Raw genomic sequence first — 17921 nt, 5'->3', positions numbered from 1 at the left:
TGTGGGGGGAACGTTATATGAATATCTGTGGAGAAGGATACAAACGCCCCTGCACGGATACATTCGCTGTTAAGTGCAAGAGCCACGTACTCCGGCTCCGAGTCCCCAACAAAACAAATAAAGACTCAGACTTTTTTCTTTCCACCCTGAGCCAACTTCAGCCTTGCGACCAGGACAAATCCCGCGGAGGCAAGAGCTACGCCCCCAGCATAAAAGATAGCTGGGCGATAGGGAGCAATAGATGTGCCATATGTCGGTTGATGGGCACCAGGATCTGAACCGACAGCTTTGCCCACGCCTGAGGCTTCAAGTAGGTACCCGGCAATAGGCACACCCATGAGGTAGCCACCGGTCCAGCCCGTGGAGCCCATCCCCATCGCTACCGCCTGACCGGTGACGTCACCACGGCCGATAGCTGTCGCAGTACTCGCCACGACTACAGGGTAGAGAGTGAAGAACGCACCATTTGCGAGTCCATTGAGCAGGGCAAAGACCAGCAGCGGCGCAAATGAGTTGGAAACAGGCCAAATAGCAAGCATGCTGACCGCATTGAGAACCATGGCCAGCAGGAACATGTTCACAGGTCCCGTGTAGTCACTGAGCCAGCCAGACATGAAGCGGCCGATCGCAGTGCACGCGTTGAAGCCTGCGACCAACCATGCACCGGTGGTGGAACTCAAGCCTACAGATTGTGCCACCAGTGGGAGACAGTACGGCGGCACGAACATGCAGAAAACTCCAATTGCGCCGGCGAGAAATATGGCCGTGAATGACAGGTGTCGAAACATCGACAAGTCGAGAAATGGAGCTTGCCTGATGGGGACCCGCTCACGGATAACGCAGGCAGCTGGAATTCCCGTGGCGAGGATACATAGACCCAGTATGCGCAGGGTCCACTCTATCCCAACGCCGTTGATCATAGCATCGATCGCAATGGAGAGGATTGCAGCACCTATCCCGCCTCCGAGCTTGACAATGCCGGAAGCGAGGCCAATCCTGGCCACGAAATAATGGGTTGGGAGAATGTTAGAAACCGAATAGCAGAGACAAGCCCCGAGTCCGACTATCGCGCCAGCGCAACCGAACATGCCACCGAGATTCGTCGTCGTGAAACTCGAGCTGAATTCTCCGATGGCGATGAAGATTACGCCCACAAGCGCGGTTGTACGTGCGCCCACCAGCCGAGCCATGGTGACCCCGAACAGACTAAATGCCACGATACATGCTAGAGCCAGTCCCGCGATGAAGGACGCTGTTGACGTTGAGGTGGTCACGAGTTTTGACTGTAAGAGCGCTACCTGGAGAACACCCCACGACCCCAGAAGGCCATTGAACCAAAATGTCATGATTGCACAGCTGGTGATGACTGCCCAGCCGTAACCACCTTCAGGTGCCGCGGTGGTGACATTTCGCGGCGGCGCCGATTCGTCTAGTGGCGGCGAGGTCAAATCGACAAACGAGCGTGAGGTATCTGCCTGATCATCATGGCTAACTATTGAATGCCATGAGTTTGCGGTACCGGTTGAACGCAGAAATGTGTGGAATTCAACCTCGGTCGTGGTTGCCATTGTTGGACGGCCCGGCAACTTTTGGCTTTGCCCAAGCTGTTCCCTCTCCAGGGGGTTTCCAAAGCCTTTAATAAACAATGCTATGCGTTAATGAGTCAAAGGGCGTGCATGGTCTTGCACAAAACCGCACGTCATTGACCGTTTCTTGTTCATCGAGAAGTGTTTGCAGCGTTTGTGTAGCGTGAATCGGATTTGACCGCAGCCAATAGTGGGTGGCAGGTGCGATGAGGAGAGTTTGTGAGCGGGTACATTTCCGAGGGGCCAATTCCGTGGCCTGCTTAGGGCCGCGTCCCTGCCTAAGCTACAGAGCTTCGGGGGAGAATGCCGTTCACCCCTGCGCCTCCGAAGCGAGCCGGCGGCGGCGCCATGCAGTGCGACCAACCTGAAAGGGATCTAGGAACCACGATGCGCAGGTGAACACAAGATGATGTAATGTGCCCCCCCGCTATTCAACATTTTCACTCTTGCCTGCCGATTGTATCCAGTGCAATCAAGGATACATATGAGTATCGTAATAATCATCGTTCGCACCCGTGAAGAGGGTTTCCATGGTCGTGTCATCTTCCTCGGAGTGATGCGCCTGCGCAAGCATGGGAAAGCTCAACCTCCTGCTGTCGATCGTGTCCGCAGCCTTCAGAAGTGAGCCAACCGCAGACTCGAGAATGCCGCTGGCGATCTCCAGGAACTCTGCACTCTTGTTCGAGACCCGCAACGTCCAGCGGTATTCCTGGAGCCGGCGCTGGTAGAACTCGGCTTCCTCCTGGCTGACTGAGGTCACGAAACAGAGGCCGGCGAAGGTACCTATGAGGGCGAAATTGAATTTCGATGCGAAATACCAGAATGATTGTAGGTGTTCGGGCTTCAGGCGGTTGAAGAAGTCCATCGCGCTGATCAGGCGGGCTTTTGCTGCTGAGCGGCAGATCTGAATCATGTAAGGGTCGGTGTTGTGGGACAGGGAGCGCAGGACTCGTCGGTGTAGCGTGATCTCGGTGGCAAAGTATGCTAGATGCAGGTATCCGACTGAGCTGAGTTTTCCAACTCGCGTGTTATCCATGCGTAGGGCTTCGGGCATTTCGGAGTACCACGATCGTAGCTTCAGTTGGATCGGTTTGGCTTTCTCCAGTATCATCTTGGTCGAGTCGTACGAATTCTTCACCTCCATCTCTGCCCGTAGCGAGTATAGTGCATCCAGAACGTCAGAAAGCATTTTGGTAAGAGTTATCATGGCGCTGAACAAGGTCCGTCCCTTCTCGACCTCCGCACTACCGTCTTCCTCATCTTCGTCGGCTGCACTTTCCGGGAAATCGCTACTGATGACAGGCTGCACAGCCCAATTGGCGGCTGCGATATGAGGAGGGCGGCCATATATCAGAGCTGACCAGGTATCTTGCATGAACAGTGCCCAAGCTAATCGTTTGCGTAGTCCGCGTTCCCAGGCAGGAACTCGCCAGTTGGAGCAGTCAAGGTGTAACCCAAGATCTTGACCAATCGCCACCAGTTGGGCCGTCAACTGCCACGCCTGATTGCTATTTGGACGTTGCAACAGTAAAAGCCCGGCCTGCACTGTGGACAACTTTGCTCGATGGGATACATCTTGTAATGTCCGGTAGGCAATGTCTTCCAGTTCGGCGACGTCGGGTTTGGTGAGCTTTGCGAGTTCGGCGCTGTACGACCACCAGTTCAATGCCAGGATGTAAACCGCAGCCAGCAATGGAGGCGAGAATTCCCTGTGCGTTCTACTATACTTTTCGAGGTAGACCTTCTTGTGTAAGATGGGAAAACTTGGATGGACGATCCTGAAATAGAGTCTGATTAGAGCTTCGCCGTGAGGAGCAACTATCCGTTCGATGTTGTCGAGCTCCTCAACCTCTCTGAAATGATTAGGCGAGTCGGCATCGGCATACTGGTGGAAGAACTCGTTGGGGCCGACTTTCCGGAATGAACCTTGGTCGGCAGGACTCTCTCCTTTGATGTCATCATAGAGTCGAAGGTCGAGCAGGGCAAAGTCGTGCTCATCGGTAGGGCCTATATATTTTGCATAGCGATGATTTTGCAAACTGGCCATGGTCAGCCGCCCGGGAAGGGTTAGGAAAGGCATGACGGGAATCAAACTACAACGTACCCGAGGGTCTTCTTCAACAAAGATTCACCCTGCAAGTTGGCATAATCATCAATGACGGGGCCAGTACGAATAGGCTCAGTATCCGTAGATTGCGGTCGTGGGGCGTGGCCATTGCCCTCGGAGTCTCTGTTATCTACCTTAGCTTCATGATAGGGAAATGGTTGAGGGGTGTGGGTGGAAAGCCTCACGATCGTCTTTGCCGAGCTAAGGAAGTAGCCGACCCCGTAGTGGCATCTGAAGAAGCAATTGGGTTTGCAGGCCTTCGTCGCCTGGGAGCTGCATCTTCGATGAAAGTACATGCCTGCTTGTGGAATTGGCACATCACACATGTGGAGGTGTCTGGATCGATTTGGCAACGGGTCTTGCGACGACGGCACGAGTCACAAGGCCGATCGTGTCGTACAAGGGGGTTTGAGATAGGCATGGCCACGTCGCCTAGACTGCCTGTCCTACTACCTGGAAGGCCGTCTTGAGTAGGATCGGCTTGGAGAAGACGCGGCATGGTCGAGAGCATTGTTTCTTACGGGGTGTCAACAAGAGGTACCCTTTATTGGCGATAGAGGACCCAGCATTATCAGTGCAGGTCGGATCTGTTTTCGTTGTTTTGCTTTTCTTCGGCGTTGGGGCAATCGTGCAGGACCAGGCGTTTGGATAAGCTCTCGCGGCCTGGTAGGAGGTTTTGAATGCCACGATCAATCTTAAGGACTTATCTGGGCAAATGGTAATAAGGTTGCAAATGGCAGATCTGGGCCGATGCAGTGTTTGATGGAGATGAAACCCCGTTAGGAAAAGTAGGGCCTGAACCCGGTTGAGAGCAGCAATTGATTGAGTAAGAATTTACAGGAATTGGCTGGAGCAGTTGTTAGCTTCTCTTGGTGAAAGATAAGAAGACGCGGGTCTGATTGGCCCCGCGCTCAGTCACGTGCTATCGCGGTGGGATTGTGGGAGAAATGACCAACCGAATGCGTGTTTTTATCAACTAGTCGGCTCCCAATCGATAAAAGCCCGCAAGCCCGTAGGAATACAAATTGAAAATGCCAAACGATTCAATGCTCCTCTATCGCTCTCGAGTCGTTGCTGTTGCGATCAGCTCACGCTCCAGTGCGTGATGATGTGGTGATGCGAAGAACCCACTTCGATTATCGTCCCCTCCCTTGTCTGCGTCATCGCCGACGCTGAAATCTACTGGCGATCTCCAAGACCTCTGAGTCAGTGCACCGAGCTCCGAGAAAGGTTATGCTGAACGGCAGTTGCGGCGCAGCCTCGTCGGCTGGTACGTACGTGCCGCTTGGCACGGCCACCCCACATAAATCCAATACGTTGCCGAAATGTGTAAATGTCCCCATCTTGCTGTTTAGCCGGATCGGGTCTGCCAGCATAGCCTCAATGGTTGGATGTTCGGGTGCGGTCGGTACCACCAGCACATCGATGCCCAATTTATCCGCTGATGCGAATTGAGAGGTCGCGTTGCGGGTGCACAAAGCCTTGGTCTGGAGATCACGGAACAATTGGACTGCCGTACTCTGTCGTGCCACAACCTGTTCGAATAGTTCCAAAATCACCGGATGCAAGTGTTGGCGGTTCTTATCCAAGAAATCGTCCGGTAAGCTCGCAAGCCTCTCTGACACAAAAGTGCCTGCGTACAGCAGATCGCCTGCTTGTTGAAATGGTGTCCAATCAATGGGCGTCAATATCCCACCCAGCTGCTGAAGCTGTTGCACGGCCTCGTTGAAGAGCTTTCTGAACGTTGGAGAGCATATCTCGAGAATCTCCGGAGGAGGGATTCCAAACCGAAACTCACACCTTTGTGAACCAAGTGAATTGACATGCCGTTCAAGGGGGAATGTATCTCTGGAATATCTGTCATTGACGTCAAATGCTTCACACGCCTGCCACAATGTTCGAGCATCAGCCACCGTTCGCGCAGTGAACGCTATGCAGTCGAGTGACAAGCAGGCAGGTGTTACACCTTCGAATGAAATCAGACCCCTCGTTGGTTTGTAGCCTACGACGCCATTGAAGCCAGCTGGCACACGGCCAGACCCGGCTGTGTCGGTTGCTAAAGAGAACGTCGCCTGACAAACTTATTAGCCAAATTTTGTGCATGTTGATGTGACAGAAGATTCTTACCAAACCTGCACCAACGCTTACACAACTTCCACTGCTGCTCCCCCCAGAAATATGCTTGTCACTGAACACGGAATGTGTAACACCATACGGACTCCTGCATCCACTCAGGCCGGTCGCCAATTGATCGAGATTGACCTTACCCAGATAAAGGGCGCCTTGAGATATCACTTTTTGGAAGACGACGGCAGATTTACTGGCAACGTACGCCAATGGGGGACATGCCGTAGTTGTTTCGATTCCCTGAACATCAATCGAGTCTTTGACTGTGAAAGGGATACCAAAAAGTGGAGGCAAGGAGTTCTTGTCTGGATATTGTTCAAGCAGCTTCCTGGCAGAATCCAGCACCGAGTCTCGAGATTCACGTTTGATCCAAACTGCAGGGTCGATTCTGTCATATTTTTCAATTGTGTCGTACAAGGTGTTGACGAGCTCAATTGGCGAAAGGCCGGTTCTGTAAGATTGCTGGAGCTCTGATATTCCGATCTCACCATCCCACATGGGTGGTGTTTGCGGAGGCGTAGTTTCGCCATTGCTCTCCCTTTTCCAGGGGGCCAACGCATCCAAGACGGGTTGAAGATCTGCCACAAAACCAAACAACCCCTGAGACCAGTAAATCATGTCGAGTGATGCGGTTTTGAATGCTGGGTTGTATCCAGCAGTACTCTGGGCGATCCCACAGCACTCAAAGCCTCGGTCGTTGGCCTCCCGAATCGTCGTAGAAAAACAGCATTCCGTGGTCACTCCAGAAACGAGCAAATGCGTGATGCCGCGAGCTTTCAATTTATGCATAATACCGGTATTCCAGAACGAACCCTTGCCGGGTTTATCGATGACCACTTCAGATGCTCGTGGTTGTAGCTCATCAACAATATCATGACCGTATTCGCCCCTGACCAGTAGACGGCCCATCTCTCCTTTATCGCCGATGACCTTGAGATGCTGGGTATTTTCTGGTGCAGCGGCCTGTCTGATGAGCTTTGACGACGGGCAATCGGCGAGTGAGGGGACCTGACCCTCTCTAGTGTGAAAGATCTGTAAGCCGGCATTTCTACATGCCTCAAGTAAAGATTTTGTTGGTGCAATGGAGGCTTGAACAGCCTCCAGGTTCCCCCCTTGGATCTCTCCAAATCCACCGGCACAAATGAAGTCACGTTGCATGTCAATTACCAGTAAAGCGGTGTGTTGACGAGGGAAAGCGAATGGGTAAGGCTTTGCCTCGATGGTGAGGAAGCCTGATGTTTGTGATGGCATGCTCATTGTGAACTCAGCCAATTTTGAGATCGATGTCCTGAGCCGTTCTTGACAGATTCCGCACAAGAGTTCTGGAGTTGCAGGATGGACTTGTAGGATGCCTGTTTTATAACGACTTAAGGGATGGGGAAGTCTGCGTTTCAATTATGATGGGATCATTTGACCTGGTAGACGGGAAGGATACATTTCGGTCACGTAACTTCATGGACGCTCAACACCGAAGCATTAATCTACGTGGAGGAACATCAACAATGAAGATATATTGCAACCAATCCCATGCCTTAGAATACAGATAGATAAGACCAACGCCACAGAAATCTTTGAGTGGCTAGAAGCAATATTGAATACGAGTAATGTTTCGGCGGCCGGCGGCCCTTGGACATATTTAAGTGACTGGCCGGCGGCGGTATCGTATCACTGGGTAACAGTTGGTCAGAACCGAAGTCCGTATCAATGCAATCGCCCCGTCGGCGAGCCTGCGTCGCCCGGAGGCCGTATCATCAACGCATGAGGCTTTCTCACGGTGTATCTGCCAATTTTCATATCCATCGGCCTCTCGAGTACCCCAGAATCACCTTCCCCAGGTCTTGAATACCAAAGTCTGTGTGATCGACGGCCCTCGGGCCCTTCGACAGGGGGGCGTAGTCCCTATCTCCCTGCTAACTCGTGGCACCCTGGTTTATCTGAGTATCTACAGATGCGTTTTCGTGTATCTGAAAAGATCCCAGCCTTGAGGCTTGAGGTGCTTTACATGTTGTCTAACTTGCCCTATATAGACCATCCACGTTCTCTTGCCTTCAGTTAAGGCTCTCACAACATCGTCCGCTCCCTTTCATTTCGCAGATCTATTCACATTTCCATTACTGAATATATACGATGGTTAACATTTCCGCTGAGCGCTTCTCACCAAAGCGCTTGTCGCCCTCCAATATCAAGGCTAAGATTCAGCCTCACCTCCACTGGAAGGTGCCTATGGAGGAGGGCGTATATAAAGATCCACGATGGTCTAACCCTGATTTGGACCCAGTCAAGCCGGAAGACCGTACCTGGGGTGCTTTGGTAGGCCGTCAACCATTTGTTTCTTGTCATTGCTAACGTATACCTCCGCAGGACTATTGGGTATGCCGATAAAGCCCCTACTTTGACATGTCTAACCGTCTCGACCAGGCTTACTGGACCAGTGATATGCTGGCACCGCCCCTAGCTTCAACGGTATCTTCAGTTATGAGTTTGGGTTTCACAGCCCGTGAAACCATCCCGATTGTGTTTTGTGGGTTCGCAATCTGCTCTGGTGCATTGACCCTCACGGGAAAGATGGGAGCTCGATATTCAATCCCATTTCCAGTCTTGGTCCGCTCGATGTTTGGAATGTACGGCAGCTATCCAGTGATCGTCCTTCGGTAAGTATTGCTCAGCCCACCTTCGGGTTACTGAAGGCACCCTGGCCTGCAGAAGCTGATGACGAGTTCGATGAGTTAGAGCATTCGTGGCTGCCATGTGGACGGCAATTCTGTGCGTGCAGGCAGGTGACTTTCTGAACAACTGTATCACAGCGATTTGGCCAAGTTTCGCGAACTTTCCAAATCACTTGCCCGAAAGTGCTGGTATCACTTCGGCAGGACTTCTTTGTTTCGTAAGTTTGTCTGGGTCCTTCCAGAACAGAAACCTCTAACAGTGGTTCTCTAGTTCATATACTGGATTTTCCAGACCATTCTCGCTCTGATGCCTATCAAGAAACTTCGACTTTTGTTCCTCATCAAGGGTATTGTGGTACCTCCAACTTTCCTAGCATTGTTCCTCTGGGGTGCAATCGTAACCCACGGTGGAGGGCCTCTCGTCACAGGTCAGGCAAAGATCACCTCTTCGTACATGAACACAGCATATTCTGCTCTCACAGCATTGAACGTAATCATCGGTCTTTTCAGCAGCATGGCTGTCAACTTTCCCGATTTTGCCCGATTCTCAAAGAACAATTTGAGTGGTTATAATCAATTCTTTGCCCTTCCAATAATCGGCACATTCGGTGCTTTGACACCCATCTTTGTCACTTCGGCACACAGCTATATCTGGGGAGAATTTGAATGGTATATGCCAGCAGTGATTGCGAAGTTTGATTCCCGAGCCGCCAAGTTTTTCACTGCATTCAGCTTCATGCTGGCTACCATCGGTAACCAGATCGCAGCAGGTATGTCCTTTTCTTGGTCGCATACTTGAGATCTTGCTTGACAAGGCTCTACACACTTTCCACCCTCCACCAACACTTCCACCCCATTTGCACAACTCCTAGGAAGATCATCATATTGACTGGGTGATATCATATTAGGAACGTACCCCTTCTCAAATGATGTATCAGGTCTCTACCCAAAATATCTCAACATCTTCCGAGCAACCTTGATTATTTCTCTCTTCTGTGTAGTCTCGAATCCTTGGCAGATTATCAGAAACGCAAGTGGACTACTTGCATTCCTGTCTGGATACAGCATGTTCATGGGTGCGGTATGCGGAGTCATGTGCTGCCAATATTACCTCATTCTTAAGAAGAAGCTCAACATCCATGAGTTGTACAACGGTCATGGTATTTATCGATACTGGCATGGCATCAACTGGAGGGCATACGCGGCCTTCTTTGTCGCCATTGGTCCATTGCTACCGGGATTCTCCAAGAGTATCGATAACAATCTGGATGTCGGCGGTGCATGGAAAATATACACCTTCTCTTGCATATATGGCTTCACCGTTAGTGGCCTGGTATATTACCTGATTTGCAACTATGTTTCAGACATTGGCCCAGCCAAGATTGATGAGGCTGTATACCCACCAGCTAAGATGCAGAGTTCTGATGTCGAAATTGGTATTCCCGATTCCGAGGATGCGTCCTTCGAGGAGAAAACAGGTGGAGTTGAGGTCAAGGTGGGACCCAAGGATTTGGAAGGCTGAGTAGAGACCATCAATGGGGTCATGTATCTCAGCAATTGTGCTTTGTGGGAACACATCGAGTGTCTGGCACTGATCAACCAGGGTTGACAAGAATGCCGAACCAAATCACTTTGAAACGACATCCCGAAAGAAATTCTCATAGTCGTGCTAGCGAGGGGCGAGGAGTTGGAGCAAGGTTTAATGTGAACGTTTCAAATACCCAATATCAATCGATCCCACACAGAGTCGGTCACTGGCAGGAGGTCCTGATTCATATTCATCTGTAATACTCTTTTTTCTTCTTGGTTGTGGTCTCGTATTCGGAATATGTGGAGCGATCGTCGTCGTCATAACGGTGATGACGATGCCTTCTTGATTCCCGTTGTGGTGGATATGCTTCTTTCCTGTCCTCATATTCATATTGTCTCATTGTTTCTTCGGTATAGGTCCCTCTATCATCTTCGTAGTCATAGTCTCGCAATCGTGGATCACTATGTCGAGGCCCGTGGCCCCCTCTGGACCTGGATCTTGCTCTATAACTCACTCTGGGCTGTTGGATGTAATCATCGTCATCGTCATCGTCATGATGAAGATACCGACCGGCAAGATGCGCCTCGGCACCCGGGCGTTCATGGCGGCTCTCACTCGCATCGTGGTGACTGATCTGGTCTTTGTAAAAGCCCACACTGTGAGATCTCCGGATCTTCCATTCCTCCGGAGGCGATTCATTTCTTCCACGCATGGAGCTTCGAAGTCTCGGCGGCGATGCCATAATCTCTTCAGGAACAATTTCAGGTTCCCTGCCTCGGCGGCGATCGCGTGGACCATCGTCGGTGTCTTCGATGACCTGGACATCATTATAGCTCGCATGACTGATTGCACGGTCCCCGACACGAGCCCTTGACGTATCGTACATAATTACGTCTTCATCTCTTCTATTCCTTGATGGAGGTGGCGCATCGTAGTACCTTGCTCGAGGATCGTAGCCATAGTCTCGATCATCATAGCCTCGCGAGGTCGCCAGGTCAACCACGTAGGTCCCGTCATCTCTTCTTTGGGGCCGGAGAACCTCAAATTCGGACCTTGGGTTGGTGGGAGCAATGACAAGAGTATTTGACCGCTTTACATAGGCCTCTGAATTTCTGTCTCTACCAATTTCATAGGTAGTTTTTGTCCTGCTGGGAACGAGCGCAGATTGAGCCGGCGGGTGATATCCCCGAAGGTCGTCAGCCCGTGCGTTTCTTTCAACTAAAATTCGGTCATCTCGATGGTCACGCGAATAGGATCTATCATGATCGTAGTCATGATCGTAGTCATAATCCCGTCGCGGCCGGCGCAGGGGAGGCTCTCCTTCCACCCGATCCGGAGCACGGCTTCGGCTTGCATAGACCACTTTGTGATAGTTACGATCTTCACCGCGCGTCGACATTCTTACTGAATACTAGTCAGAGGCTTCACAGAGTGATCTCTGATGTCGCATGGTCTTGTTTTCGCAGATTGGTGGTGGCCATGTGGTCAGGTCAGGCTGGTGCTTCGTTGTCGCCCAGCCTTTTAGACGAAACATGTGGGACAAAATTATCTGCACATGCTTTTGCTGAGCTGAGCTGGAACTCCCTCTTGCTGACGTCATCCAAAATGGCCTGACATTGAAAGAACTCTGGACGATGAGCTACCGTTTTGGGTGAGGACCACTCAATCCTATATAATATACAGCCAGGTCAGGGGTATTGTGAAACCACTGTTTGGAACTGCAGGCAAGCATCAACTGTGGGCTAGGCTACCTGTACCATTTCCCAGAATATATTCTCACGTAGGTTCGGAATTTCGGTCACGTGCAACAAACGTCCGGGATTTGAGTTTACCCGTTCCGACCTCATCCTGAACAGAATCTACCTCTACGAAACTTATCGACCTGAATTTGAAGTAGTGGGCGACACTCCATGATCTGCAAACGGTTGAGAAGAGAACAATGATCATTTCTGCATACATACTAGCAGGGTGAGATTATGTCCACCCATGTTGGTAGGCAAGTGTGGTCGTAGGCCTCGCATGCTCACCCTGTTCAACCCCTCATCAATTCGCCTGACATTCTCTCACCACCTCATGTTCCCATGTTCTACTTGTGCTCCGGAAATGTGTACCAAATGTGTACCTGGCGGGCCCTTCAGAACCCTAGGTAAGTAAGTCGTCCGTCATATATCATGGCCTGAAAAGCTCCATTATCTCATTCCACACTGTGGATGCGGTCCTATACACGACGCCGCGGCTATGTGGTGAGATGGTGGGTGACCTTGAATCATGTTTCACTGCAACTGGGATTAAATTCCAAGATGTCTTAGGGCATATCTCCCCGAAAAGTCGGATTGCTACCACCATTGAGGGTTGAAGACCGACCAGGTATATGGTCCAATGCTGATATAGGCGAAGTCTAATGGAGAAAACGTGGACGCGTGGACAAAGTCATCCGAGATTTGAACGCTTCGGTGCATCTTGATCGGAAGAAACAGCATCGTGGGGAAATGGACGCCGAGAACGACACCACATTGAGAGCCCCAAAAAGGAGCAATACAGTGCTCTGCGTATGTTCATCAGGAAGAAGCACACTACTCCTCCCCCCAGCTCTCTCATGAGGATTGTTCCTGCCCCACAAGTCCAATACAGCCCAGTACCACTTGATCCGTCGCAAACAAGCAACATATTTCTACTCAAAATGTCCTCAGACAGTGCAAAATACCGAATCATCAATCTGGATACGGGTGGGGACAAAGGGCAGGTGTATGCGAACCTGCGAGATCAAGCTGTGAGTGTTCTTGGGATGATTACGGATTGAGACTATCCCATTCCGATACAATTCTCTGGGGCGAAACACTCGAGGTGGTTGATGACTCTTCATTGTCAGTCGCGCTCCAAGAATGTACTGCTGGGGGAGAGAACCCCGAGGCTTCCCGCCGTCACACTGGAGGAAGCGACTTGTAAGTTCTCTCAAACTTCCTCAGGTTATACAAAACTAACCATAAGTCGTCTAACAGCAGACTTCTGAGCTAATAGTCTCATGCTGACAGGAGCAGAATGCACAATTTCACCCTGTATTGTCAAAGAAAGGCTGGAGGAAGGGCATAGCTATCCTGAAGATCAGTAGAAGTTAATGTTTTTACTTCTCTTGCTCCTGCTCCTTCCAGAGCGAACTGAGCAGAGAACCAGTGACACCCTTACCGCACCTGCTCCTGAGATCCTCCCTGGAGGCAGCCCCGACGGCTTGTGCAACCACCTGCTATCAGCGCTTCGCTACCATGCCCAAGATAGTACTATAAACTAAATCAAAAGAAAAAATATTTATTAAAAAGAAAAAACGACCACCCCATGCATTCCCTGGATGTGAGACGCATATTTTCGGATTGGTTATTGCCATCGCTTTTTGTTTAAGCATTCGTGAAACAATCCCACAGGGGTATCATTGCTCGTGTATACCGTTTCCCTCGCCAGGCTTCATCTTCGCCACAGCGTTCGCCACTTTGCCCAAGCCAACTTCCATGCCATTACCGACCCGAGTATCTTCCTTGTCAGAGTCACTGTAGCCGACATGGTCTTCACCTTCAGGACCAGTAGTCTTAACGCCCTCATCGTCAGTCTCCTCGGCCCTTTGTATCTCGGTGCTTTTTCTAAGCGGCTCCTTGATGCTCGATGCGCGGCTGATATTCGCGCTGTCAGGAGCACTTTTTCTCAACCCCAGTTCCTTTCCGAGGGTCTGGGCCCCTTCAGCTACCACGGCACCCATGGTCAGTGCGGCTCCTCCAGGCCTACCGCTGGTAACTCCGTCTGCCGGTCGACTTTCTTCATTTCCTTCACCACGCCAATCAGCTGGTGGGTTTTCTGGTACAGTCTCACCTCTAGCTGGTTCAGTAATGACATGCTCTTCGTTTGGAGCATATTTCCAAACAACCTTCAACCGGTCAAGTGCTCTTGTGCCTTTTCTCGCACTCCCTTTGATACCGTCCATTGCATCCCATTCAATGGCAAAGACTCCTGAGTCAAAGCCATCATGTCCGCCCTCAAAGTAGGTATTAAACCAAACATGTGCAAGGGCAGTAACCATTGTAAACCCCGTGTATGAAGCTTTATTTCGTCGTTCAAAGTCGATGTTGATATCACTCGTAGGAAGAATAAGTGGAGTTTTCGGTCTAAGGATGATAGTTTGAGCAGTAGAGGCGCCTGGCAAACTGGTATTCGATGATTGAGGAGTTCCTTCGACGGGACTCACCAGTATTTCATCGTCCTTTCGTACGTGGCTATAGCTAAGTGGTGGCCTTGATGATTCGACCTTGCCTTCTTCGATGACGGTCTTCTCGTCCCTTGTAAAAGTATGAAATTGACGAATGCGGCGACCATGTTCAACGTAGCCTTCCACGGAAACCTTGACGCCGTCTCGAAGACCCCAGACGTGGATTTCAACCACTTCTACTGGTCTTTCAACATACTTCTTGCCCATACTGTTGGCCCATCGATCGACGTAACCTACCCAACGAAGTTGGCTGGGAATGCTCACACCGTTTCCAAATCCTGCTCGCATACGCCGAGTGGTAAAGCGTTCAAGGGCGTCCTCCTTCTTCCAGCCCTCCTCACTTATCAGATAGGAGCATGCGGTAGTACCGCTGCGACCTTTTCCAGCCTTGCAATGTACAACAGCAACCCTGTTCTTCTTATTCTCTCCAACAGCGTTTGGGTCATCGAGACGTTGAATCCAATTTCGCATGGCTGCCATCAGATTTGGAATCATGCCAAAGGGTGGGGGATGGTGATCAGGCCAAGGGAAGTGGTGTATTCTGTTGTAGACCTCAGAGTCAGGATAACCTGTTCCTTCAGCACGGAATTCGAATATTGACCACTCCTCTCCATGTTTTTTATCTAGGAATTTGACGAGTTGGTCCGTAGGGTTTCGGTAGGCTTTCTTTGGCCACACTGAGCTAGGTCCAGAGGTAACAACAACTATTGAGTAATTAACACAGGCTACGCGAGCAGTTTGGAATAGAGCGTACTATAATCAGTCATGTAGCATAGATCCAAGCCAGCCTCTGGATGTCTGGCTCGAGGGCCTGCGACAATCTGCCGCAGTATCGAAGCCTACTCGAGTTAGTCGCTTTGCTGGCGTTTTGAGCCAAGAGGATTTACCATATCTGCGTCCGTGAATGAGTTTTGTATTATTGTAATTTCATTGCTTTTAATGAGGTGGCTTCTGTACGGGGTACTTTAGTACTACATGAATTCAGTCGAGCGCCGATGAAATCTGCGGAAGTCGCGTTCAGATCGCGATGACGTCAGGCCGTACCCCCTTATCCCACCAGCACCTCAGCCTTGTCAGCCCCCACTAACTAGATCCTTCCTACCAACTTGCTATGACCTATGATAATTAGGGGAGATCCAATATATATACTTGTTATCCGTTGCACTCAATATTTCAATCAATAGACACGTAGTCTGTGACAGAATCCCTGATGAAGAGGCTGAGACGCAACTTCCCATTAAGGATGGATTTAAAGTGAGCGCGATGTCTTAGCTATTAGGGGTTCGAAGCTGAATAGTAAATCCTCTCTGGACATCGCCAGGCCAGAGCCTCTGAGCCCTCCAATTGTTTGTTGGCATAATTCCAGACAGAACATGGCAAGTGTGAACTCAGTGTGATCTGCTCATGTTCAATCTTACTCATTAGGCATAAATTCCTCCTTGCTACTGTCCAGTCAATATCTCAGATGAAAGTAGCCAAGCACTTCCTCGGATGATACTCCAAAGCAGTTGACCAGCGGGACAGCGATTCGATGTTGGTGTTCTTGCATGCCTTTGGAGAAAAAGTATCAGAATTCAAAACATTCCTTGCATTCTGTTATTGTGTTTTCTGAGAATGGGAAGCTGTAGCTAGCTATTTGACTGGCTTTCCCATATTCCTCGAACAAGCTTTTTCACCCTCACGGACGATCCTCTAGAGAGGATGGGTCTCATATCAGCAATGGTCAATACTTTGGTCATTACCGCCAATCTCGAACAATTCTTGACTAATTGAGCAAGCTCGTTGGGTCTTTCGACATCATCGACGCTGCCGAGGTTTCTAACGAACAACCCCTTGCCAGATGGTTATCCATGGGGGAAACGCACTTTCACCAACACATATCCTTATAAGCAAGATGTCGAACCCGGTATCACTAGAACATACGACTTCACCCTCTCTCGTTGTAAACTCTCGCCCGACGAGTATGAAAAGGATATGATTGTTGTGAATGGACAGTTCACCGGTCCAACTATACAAGCAAATCGGGGCGACACAATTGTTGTCAAGGTGACAAACAACATATCCAGCCCATTAGCAGGCACAAAAATTCATTGGCATGGCTTTCTACAGCACAGCACTCAATGAGTGGATGGGACTCCCGGTAAGTATGGTCTTGACCCCCCTGATCCTATCTGATGACTAGTAGGTTTTACCCAATGTCCTATCGCCCCTGGGAAGTCTTTCACTTACAGGTTTCGAGCTGGGCTTTACGGCACGACATGGTATCACGCACGTTATTCTTCCCAGTACGCAGATCGTGTCGTTGGATCTATCGTGATATACGGACCCAGGCCAAAAGACTATAACATTGTTGTTAGCCCAATATTACTCTCTGATTATTATCACAGCAGCTATGAATCCATTGTCAAGCAGTTGGTATCGCCTCGTCCCAAGCTTACACCTCTCAAGCCAGTAAGCGACAATAACCTGATCAACGGAAAATGAACTTTAATTGTTCTACCGCTGCAGATAAAAGGGTGAAGTGTGCTAATAAAGCTGGCCTCACCAAATTCAGGTTTCAAACTGGCAAACGCCATCGCCTTTGATTGATCAATGTCGTTGCCGATGCCGCCCAAAAGTTCTCTATCGATGGCCACACCATGACAGTGATAGAAAATGACATCGTCGCCGTTCAGATCAGCACAATCAAAGATCGTTGTATTCAAAGACAGGAAGCTGACATGAGATTGCAGCCATATGATAGGTCAGTGGTCACACTCGGGGCCGGACAGGGGACCGACGTTATCGTTCAGGGCCTCTCCAGCCCGAAAGGCATTTACTGGATCAGAAACAATGCTACGTGTGCTGAGGCCCGGCAGCCTCACGCCTTGGCCGCTCTCTACTATCAAAATGCAAGTCCCGTAGTATTGCCCACTTCGACTGCTTCGAATCCTCACAGCGTCGGCTGCGACAACGATCCAATAGACGCAATTGCCCCAATTTATCCCCTTGCCCTGACCGACCCCGATCAAACGTCACGCTAGATCTCACAGCCGGCCAGAACGCTCAAACGTTTGGCTATGGCCCATCAACAACTCGTCCTTCCGCGCAGACCTCAGCCAACCAATCCTACTACAAGCCAAAAGGGGCGACCTGACCCTTCCCAAGCAATGGAACATCATCAACGCCGGCTCCGCAAGCTCCTACCGCGTGATCTTCAACAACAACACTCCGGTGCCGCACCCGATGCAATTGCACGGCCACAACATGCACATTCTGGCCGTCGAACGGGGCAAAATGGGACGGAAAGATGATCGTCCGACCCCGCAATCCGCAGAGGAGAGATGTCCAGGTCGTGCCTGAATTTGGCTACCTGGCCTGGCAGACGAGTGCTGATAACCCCGGCGCTTGGGCTTTCCATTGCCATGTTGCGTGGCATGCCGCTACGGGCATGACCGTGGATTTCCTGGAGCAGCCTGGTAAGATTAAAGATCTGCCGATTCCGGCTGCGCTTGACCGGACTGGTAAGGAGTGGAAGGCAGTGGTTGCGAGCAGACAAATCGAGCAAATTGATTCGGGTGTGTAGAATGGGGGAACATTTCAGCTTCTTCGCAATTTCTCGATAGACCTTCAATTAGACTATTTTCAATCATATCTCAGGGCTCGCAATACATGG

At 50.4% G+C, this 17921-nt stretch overlaps 8 protein-coding genes across 8 annotated transcripts; 3 read left to right on the top strand and 5 right to left on the bottom strand.

The window, feature by feature from the left end:
* Nucleotides 1-125: 125 nt before the first annotated feature.
* On the bottom strand, nt 126-1568 carry A1O9_05974 (uncharacterized protein; the record flags this gene model as incomplete). The annotated part of the gene is made up of 1 exon (XM_013405187.1): nt 126-1568. One exon carries the CDS (start codon nt 1566-1568, stop codon nt 126-128), a length of 1443 nt encoding a protein of 480 aa, XP_013260641.1.
* A 490-nt stretch (nt 1569-2058) lies between these two features.
* A1O9_05973 (uncharacterized protein) lies at nt 2059-3666 on the bottom strand (the record flags this gene model as incomplete). The annotated part of the gene is made up of 1 exon (XM_013405186.1): nt 2059-3666. One exon carries the CDS (start codon nt 3664-3666, stop codon nt 2059-2061), a length of 1608 nt encoding a protein of 535 aa, XP_013260640.1.
* Nucleotides 3667-4853: 1187 nt separating this feature from the next.
* On the bottom strand, nt 4854-7077 carry A1O9_05972 (uncharacterized protein; the record flags this gene model as incomplete). Its single annotated transcript, XM_013405185.1, has 2 exons — nt 4854-5765; nt 5821-7077. 2 exons carry the CDS (start codon nt 7075-7077, stop codon nt 4854-4856), a joined length of 2169 nt encoding a protein of 722 aa, XP_013260639.1.
* An 870-nt stretch (nt 7078-7947) lies between these two features.
* Nucleotides 7948-10008, top strand: A1O9_05971 (uncharacterized protein; the record flags this gene model as incomplete). Its single annotated transcript, XM_013405184.1, has 5 exons — nt 7948-8130; nt 8239-8471; nt 8551-8704; nt 8758-9256; nt 9425-10008. The coding sequence occupies 5 exons, from the start codon at nt 7948-7950 to the stop codon at nt 10006-10008; spliced, it is 1653 nt and encodes a 550-aa protein (XP_013260638.1).
* Nucleotides 10009-10312: 304 nt separating this feature from the next.
* Nucleotides 10313-11416, bottom strand: A1O9_05970 (uncharacterized protein; the record flags this gene model as incomplete). The annotated part of the gene is made up of 1 exon (XM_013405183.1): nt 10313-11416. A coding segment is annotated over one exon (1104 nt), but the record flags the coding sequence as incomplete, so codon positions are not given.
* Nucleotides 11417-13438: 2022 nt separating this feature from the next.
* Nucleotides 13439-14746, bottom strand: A1O9_05969 (uncharacterized protein; the record flags this gene model as incomplete). Its single annotated transcript, XM_013405182.1, has 1 exon — nt 13439-14746. The coding sequence occupies one exon, from the start codon at nt 14744-14746 to the stop codon at nt 13439-13441; it is 1308 nt and encodes a 435-aa protein (XP_013260636.1).
* A 2159-nt stretch (nt 14747-16905) lies between these two features.
* On the top strand, nt 16906-17289 carry A1O9_05968 (uncharacterized protein; the record flags this gene model as incomplete). The annotated part of the gene is made up of 1 exon (XM_013405181.1): nt 16906-17289. The coding sequence occupies one exon, from the start codon at nt 16906-16908 to the stop codon at nt 17287-17289; it is 384 nt and encodes a 127-aa protein (XP_013260635.1).
* A 266-nt stretch (nt 17290-17555) lies between these two features.
* Nucleotides 17556-17831, top strand: A1O9_05967 (uncharacterized protein; the record flags this gene model as incomplete). Its single annotated transcript, XM_013405180.1, has 1 exon — nt 17556-17831. One exon carries the CDS (start codon nt 17556-17558, stop codon nt 17829-17831), a length of 276 nt encoding a protein of 91 aa, XP_013260634.1.
* Between the last annotated feature and the right edge of the window lie 90 nt (nt 17832-17921).

The sequence above is a fragment of the Exophiala aquamarina genome (assembly GCF_000709125.1).
Source record: "Exophiala aquamarina CBS 119918 chromosome Unknown aczIA-supercont1.4, whole genome shotgun sequence".
Classification (NCBI taxonomy): domain Eukaryota; kingdom Fungi; phylum Ascomycota; class Eurotiomycetes; order Chaetothyriales; family Herpotrichiellaceae; genus Exophiala; species Exophiala aquamarina.
Note: the sequence above shows the minus strand (reverse complement) of the source record. Positions and strands in the feature narration are given on the sequence as shown.